General features: G+C 39.1%; 1 protein-coding gene across 1 annotated transcript; it reads left to right on the plus strand.

Moving 5' to 3' along the window:
* Positions 1 to 1,810: 1,810 nt before the first annotated feature.
* pex2 (peroxisomal biogenesis factor 2) lies at positions 1,811 to 8,162 on the plus strand. The gene is made up of 2 exons (XM_057322564.1): positions 1,811 to 1,922; positions 5,961 to 8,162. Exons 1-2 carry the CDS (start codon positions 1,919 to 1,921, stop codon positions 6,890 to 6,892), a joined length of 936 nt encoding a protein of 311 aa, XP_057178547.1. The 5' UTR covers positions 1,811 to 1,918; the 3' UTR covers positions 6,893 to 8,162.

The raw sequence follows: 8,162 nt of genomic DNA on the forward strand, positions 1-8,162 counted from the left end.
AAGTTCGAAGCATTCTTTACATTACGAGAGTCAAATAAGCAGCTTTTAATGCTCTGAATCTATTCAATTGCCAATTATGTACATTAGAACAATGGTTACTGCAGTCGAGGGACAACAGCATAATATGCCTGTGGGAGAGTCGAGATGCAGTCTTCAATCTAATTGTGCTGATTCTTGAAAACATAAAAGGATTGAAATAGAGTTCAAACACAACCGTGTCATCAATATTGTGTGGTCTAGCTAATGAACTCCATAGTAATCTGAGAAACGTGCTTTTTTCTATGAATTTTAGAGCCCATTCCAAGTAAAAACAGCTAATATTGACATTAGACTAAATATTAACCAAATGCACAGCTTGTTGCATAAGACACAGGCTAAAGGGATAACTTAAAACGAACCTACTTTAGCCCAAATTGGCAATCTTAGCTTTGTTAGGGAGAACGGCTTTGAACTAGGTTAGGTTCAATGGCACCAATGACCATACAGCGAGGTAAATCATTCACAACACGTACTGATAAATTATTAAAATATCTATTAGCGAGGCACATGCTAAATAGCAGTTAGCGCATATTGAGGAGGGTAATGTGAATGTTCACCTAGAGACTGAGCTACAGACCCTGTTGTCCCCATTACTGAAGAAATTATTAGTAATCTTAGGGCATATTTTGACAGAAGGCCAACTTTTCACTTGTGCAAAATGGCCTCAGCAGAGAAATATATATATACGTATATAAATAAATAATTGTACATCTGAAGTCTTTATCAAGGTGTACACCAAACACTAAACATTCATTCAACACAAAAACCTATTATTCTCGCAACATGTGAATCCATGAATGATTTTGTCTTCATGAAAACCTAAACCTTGAGAACTTTCTTTAAGGAGTTTAAGAGGGCATGGATTCAGAGTCATGAACACAATAGTCAACAACCTATTGTTCAAATGGGTAAACATCTTAAAGAAATAGCTTGTGAAAGCCTGATCAACAATCAGTAAAGTGTGCACAATTGTCGTCTGTATAAAGCTCCTACAAGCACAGCAGATATAAATACAGCTAAATGTGCACACAAAAGAGAATGGAGTTTAAAAAAATTACGATTTAGTAAAAAAAAACGTTATTATACCCATGTATATGTATCATTCTATCAACAAAACCGTCTAATCATTTATTGTCTTTAATGTAAATTGGTTAAAAGGAATATATTTTTAATCACGTTATTATAATTTATGTAGTTTAGTCACAAAAAACTCAGTAGCACAAATAAAATATCGCATTTACGTGTTTTGTTTCATTTGTTATATGGAATATCATTTTCTCACGTATACAACAAACACGTAACGTTATGTGCGTCAATTGCTAGGTTAAGATTTAATGAGAAAACCACACCGTATAAACCGCTTTTCCCTTTAACTGTCCACCCATTTTTTCTTCAAATAATACAAAACTTGCAAATAACCCACTACGTCGAATACACAACATTAACCAAATCGTCTGCATGTGCAACACAACAACCGTCTTTATCTTTGTGAATGCTGCTTTTTCCTCTCCTACCCTCTGTTGCAAACATTTCCACTCCAGCGTCGCCAGACACATGCTGCTCACCCGTGCACTGCCCGCCTCCTCGTTTAAACGATTGGTCAGCACAAGCGGTCCATCAAACGTTTGAGCTTTTGATTGGACAGCACGTTCCTAGACGTATACGCCTGCGGGTTGGGTTGCGTCAAGAAACTCCCCCTCCCCCGCATGCAGTTCGCGTTTCGTGTTTGCCTCGCTTAAAGCAGAGATTAACGCTACAAAATGCGATTGGATGCATGTGATCAAGGGCGCAGAGAAAATGCAATTTGCGATTGGCTCATCTGCTTCAAGGAGTGGTCTAACAACATAACCCGGAAACGACGGAGGAACCATAAGCTGTCATGGGTAAGTATTTTACATTTGACTCCTATATAAAAAATCATGCTAATTCAGACATTAATAAAGCTGTATATAGCTTAGTGCAGGACGGGTCAATGCAGTACAGCTTCCTCTTGATTCGGTATAATGATTGAAATCATATATATGATTTTAAAGAGCTTTCAACGGAGTAGTTACACTACTGGCAGTTATTAATGTCAGTATTGCTCTGTGAGAAGCTATATAATCCTATGTACATTTTTGTAAAAAACTGCACTTTATTATATTTGTTAAATACACACGCGTCAACTTCTCCTGTTCATGACACACAAATCAACGTGTTTTGCTTTTGTCATGAAATTATTTTTTCATTGTTCTAGCCATACGAAATTCAACCATTGTTTCACTACAGTAACTACGGTTTTAGTTTTGTATAAGTCATGACATTTGTAGTAAAACTGTGGTAATACAAATGGTGATTAAAACATCCTTACTAAAGTTTTGCTATAATACAACAGTGGTTAGTTTTCATGAGGTGGGTGATCGAAATTAATTGAGCTATTTAATTTGAAAAATATAATTTGCCACCGCTGTCATAATAAATAAATGGCCCGAATTACAAATAAAAGAACATCATTATTTTAAAGGTTTGCAATGTTTGAATGAGATCCCATATTAATTTATCAGCAGTGCTACTGTACTGTAGCAAAAACAGTTTCTGTCATTTCCCCGTTACTACAGTTACAGTACCGTGGTACATTTTTGCATGCTAAAGTTACAGAGATGGCGTCATCGTGCAGAATTAGGACAGTGGATTGTTGTTGAATTGATGGAGGTCTAAGTGCCCATAGCACACTTAACATAATGAATGGGGTTCAAGTCAGACCGCAGTATGATCTCAGCCCAGGTCAAAAGGTTGTCTATAGATTTGTGCCGGTGTCGCGTTTAAATAGATTAAGATTTGAAAAGCAGACTATTGTCAGGTTGTTTTGCCAATGTGAACCTGAGCTTAACTCTTTATGACATTTATGGATAAAATAAGTTCTTGATTCTGTATAAACATGGAGAAAATTAATATATTACATTAATGTGGTAAATTAAATCTGGATGAGGGTGAGAAGAAAAACAATTCTCAAAAATGGTTTAAAAGATGTGATTTAGGATGCGGTGCCATTGATTAAAAAGGGTGTGTTTGCTGTGGCTGCCTCTAAAAAAACCTCTTGTTAATAGATGATACATCTTTTATTAAATGCATCATCTATAAAGATGGTGAAAAATTGTGGGAAAAATGTATTGAAACAGATGCTCTATGTGGACAGCACAGTCGTACTGCCCAGTATGCATCTTCACAATTTTCTCATTTATTAACTGTTGGGTCGCTCCTGCTGGCTCAGCCTTAAATGTTTCATGAGATTTTAAGATGTTTTTTTTCTGCCCAACTCTGTACTTAATACTCGAGGCTTTAAATCTTCCACCTTCGTACTTGCAAACTCAATTGATTCTTTTAAATAATTAACATTTTGTGCAAACGAGATTTAGCAACGCATATTTTTGCGTCAGACGTGCTTTAAAATATGTTTCTTAGACTTGAAGTTTTGTTAGACCGTGGCTCCTGCGACTCATTGGTAATTAGGGAAATGGGACAATCATTAGGCCGGACCTTAAACCTCGAGTGCTTTTGCAGACATTCATATTTTATGATACAGACGTAGAACAATTAGAACAGTCACAGGACGGGTATTTTAGCAGTCCTGTAATCCCATTTCAGGATGACATCACCTTTAAAATTCAGAAACTGACATACCCATCAATTCTTATAATAAAACAGATACTTCTGGGACGGAGTTAAAAGTTGAATGTACGACAGGGAGACTGGCTCATTCTTCTGGCAGCTGAAAATGGCGCCGGGAGCTCAGTAACCTAAATCAGGTGAATGATTCGGCAGAGGAAGCTTTAGACTTCAAGGTTAAGAGTTTTTATGTTGCTTAGCAATAAAAAAGTATAAAAAGGAATAAAATATAAATAAAATCAAATATAAAAGTATAAATAAAATTTATTTGGCAACCTAAAGCATGTTATATGAACTCATGAATATGACATATATTTATATGTATGCCTTTTTATGAAATTTAAAATCATATCCTTTAGGATTTTATTTATTTGTGGTTAAAAATATATAAAAACTATAAATATTATAATTTAATTAAAATTTTAATTTAATTATAATTTGATAATATCTTTCTATCTATATCTTATAAGATTCTCCCACAAGCCCCAAAGGTGCAAAGGCTGTGGCACGGTCAAAGGCAAGGTCACAAAATCTTAGGCTTTCTTTAAAAAATGTATTCCAAATGTCCACTGGCTGCAAGATTTCCATGGCCTGCTGCCTTGTAATGCTAAGCCCAAGGTGACACTGTGACCCAGCTTATCAGTTGCAGAACTGCAGGCCTGTGCCTCCAGTGGGCTGCCTCAGGAGAACATGTTTTATAGCCCGTGCTGGTGTCAGGCATTTGTCATTTAATGCTGCTTGTCAGGACCTTGACTCGGCTGATATAACCTTATATGCGCGTTCCCCATCCATTTTGCAGCCCGAAGATGAGCTCGATTTACTAGAAAATTCTGCTTATTTGTCGGAGGGAGGTTGATTCAACATCATAAAAAATGATGCGGGCATATTCTCTTGAAATATATATAGAAAGTAAGAATGCCCTAACATACATACAAACACATACATACATTATATATTAAAATATATATATATTACAATATATATGTTATTTTTAGCTAGTTATGCAATGCATATACTACCATATAAATAAGTATAAAATCAACATCTTTATTTTATATGCTATCGCAACTAGCTAAGCTGTGAATGCATATGAATCCCAGTGCTCCGGGTAGGCCAGGTCTTCGGATTACAATAGCGGTAAACACAGTCATTGATTACGAATTTGGCCGATTACATAAGACGCATAGATTTTCAGCTCTCCGGTCAAAGCCCTGTACATTCAAAAGCTTAATTTTTATAGGCAGTCGACATTGACAAAAGTGTCTAGTTGTTATATATTTGGCAAGTACTTTGAGTCTGAAAGAACATGTCAATAGTAATCCTGATATTGATAACAGTCCTACAAGAGATGTTACTTGCCCGAGCTAACATCTGTGTGGACCTCTAAATCATAATTACATTACTATTGACAGCCCCTTGACAATAGTCACATTACTATTGATAGTTGCAATATTATGTTCTCAAATAAAACATATTCATTCATAACTTGTAAACTGCTCAATAAAAGCCTGTGAAGAGAACACAGAACAGCCGTATCCCCAGTGTGGCCAGTCGCTTTGATTTGTCTCACCTGGTTGAGTGCCGCTATGCAATGCAGGGTTTGTCTTAGGCTGAGAAACTATCGAACGGCTCCTGTGAAACACATGGAGAGCCGTTGAGGTTGAGCACATTAAGAATGAATTAGATTACATTACAGTCCCTAAGTAAATATTTGCACCCTTTCATCGTCTGTTCCGCTTATGACATCATAAAAAAGTGACGAGAAACTTTTAATTACTTTTCCGTCAAAAAATGCATTGGGTACGAATGCTGCCCAAAGTCTGAAATAAAGACTTTTCTTGGAGATTTCTATAAGCCAGTTTATTTCACATATTGTCCGAATCCAGTCCTCTGATACATTGAAAGCTAAGAGATGGTCACCGCAGCCCCTGGCTCTCATTTTTTAACCATCGCATTTAAAGAGATAAACTTAGCCCGATAGAAACGTATTCCGTGAAAAATCGCCAAATGTCACAATTCTTAGATTCTATATAAAAGCCGTCAAAGTAAAGTAGTTCCACATAGCGGCTGTTTACTGCCTTTCCAAGCCTGTGCTGTTGGGATAATCTCCTGTGATGTGATTTGTCCTCAGACCGAATCTCAAGGGGGAACAGCGTAACACCTCCTGTGCCTCTGCCCTGCGCAGCTAAAAGAGAATTTAGGATGGGTTTTACATGTGAAAAGTGATTTGAACTGAAATGCAAAAACGCATAACCGTTTGCTTCTTCTGCTCGTAGCTGGAGCTGGAGGTGACAAGCCATCCGCCGACGCCGGCCCAAGCCCTTTATCTCGGGTTTTGAGAATCAGTCAGCTGGATGCTTTTGAACTGGATGGCGCACTGGAACAGCTCGTTTGGTCACAGTTCACCCAATGTTTCCAGCATTTCAAGCCCGGGCTCCTAACCCCCGTGGAACCAGAACTGAAGGCCCTGCTACAGCTTCTCCTCTGGAGGTTCACCGTCTACTCCAACAGCGCCACCGTGGGCCAATCGCTGCTCAATATACGATACAAGGATGCTCGCGTGCCGGGTCATAAATACAGGCCCATGAGCCGGCAGAAGAAGCTTTGGTTTGCTTTGCTCACTGTTGGTGAAAAATGGTTGAAGGAACGTTCCCATAGCTTGTTTCTTAACCACCCTGCAGAGTCCAGCATACACAAAGCACGCAAACTGCTGTCTGTTGTAATGGGGCTCACCAAAGCGGCCAGCTTGGTTAACTTTCTTTTGTTCCTTCAGACAGGAACCTTTCCTACCCTAACAGAAAGATTGCTGAGAGTGCAGCCTGTATTCATCCGACCTCAAGGACCAAGGGACGTCAACTTCCAATTTCTGAACCGGGAGCTTTTGTGGCACGGGTTTGCCGAGTTCCTCATTTTCCTGCTGCCTCTTATTAACGTGTGGAAGCTGAAGGTCTACGTGTCCACCATGTTCTCCCCTCTGAATGAGTTGAGGAGACGTTCAGAGGTCACCTACTGCACGGAGTGTGCCATCTGCAGGGAGTGGCCCACAATGCCCCACTCCATCGGCTGCAACCACGTGTTCTGCTACTATTGCCTGAAGAGCCACGCCATCGCCGACATCTCCTTCACCTGCCCTAAATGTGGTGCGGATGCGGCAACGATGGAGCCGGTCAGGCTTCAGATAGAGATGACTGAGTTGCATCAGAGTTGAGTTCCCGCAGGAACGCCTTGGATTGACTTGATCTCGAGTTCTTCCGCCGTATGTGTATTTCAAGTCGAACGTTTGAGTCGATCACAGAGATTGGTTGATGAAAGCGTACGTCCCGTGCCTTTTTTTCCAAACGAGAGTATTTGTTGCCATGAAATATGCAGGGTTTTGTACAAAGACTGACTGGAGACAAAATTAATGATGTAAAATTCTCAAACAACATCATTTGTGTCGCTAATTTATTCATCCTCATTAAAGTTTGATGAAAACCGCCTATCAGAGGTCCACTTTTCTGCGTTCTCAGATGGAACGCCGAGCAAATGAATAAACATCAAAACAACCCTTCGCTCAACTGCCTGCACGATCCAATTCCCCTCATCCCCTATGAAGTGAAAAATTTGCACAAGATCAAGGAGAGGCCGTGATAGCACCAGGGGGGTCATTGGGTTGGATGCAGATTGACAGACGTTCCATTATAATCTCCTTGGCCCTTCTTAATACGCCAGTAAACTGTAACAAACCCAAGTAGGACCAATGCACATTTCAGGCATATTAAGCTCTAAGCCTCATAATGACGGCAAAGATGGGTATTTATTCTAATGTTAACCCTCTCCAGTGAGCCATGCCTCGGGCCAAACACATCCAAATGTGCTCAGGCCTGCTGGAATCTCTCACTTCATTTTCTTTTCTTTTTTGACCACATTGACTTAATTGCCCATTGTGAAGGCAATCAGTCACTTCTTGGGGTCCTGTGGTTTTCTGTATTTTGTCTTTTTTTGTAATCGCTTTAATAATGTTTGCTGTGAAAAGACGAATTTTTGGAACGTGGAACGCTACTCTGCCCTAGTGTGTGTTCATTGATGTTATGCGTACAGTCAAATACACAGGACCACCAAGAAGTCTAGTTCTCACTCTATGCGGTACTATCCAAGTTTACTCATGCACTTGGTTCAAAAGATATTTAATGTGAAACAGAATAGATTCATAAGCTTTGTTTTGTTTCACAGGATTAAAGGAATTAGCCGCCACTGTTCTGGAAATGTCCTCCAGTAACGGACGCATATTTACAATATGCACGACATATGGTTCTGTTTTTTTAGGCAGGTCCACGGATAAAACTGAGAGTGAGTTTATTTCGGTATTGAACATTACTTTTAAGATCAAAAGTCTGAAGTCTTTGCCAAGTTTATAGAAAAATTTGGATTTGCTTTCTGTGTGCATTTCACAAAGCTGTGGCTTTTTTGTTGTTTTGTGTTTGTTTTGAAATAAACAA

The sequence above is a fragment of the Triplophysa rosa genome, linkage group LG23 (assembly GCF_024868665.1).
Source record: "Triplophysa rosa linkage group LG23, Trosa_1v2, whole genome shotgun sequence".
Lineage (NCBI taxonomy): Eukaryota > Metazoa > Chordata > Actinopteri > Cypriniformes > Nemacheilidae > Triplophysa > Triplophysa rosa.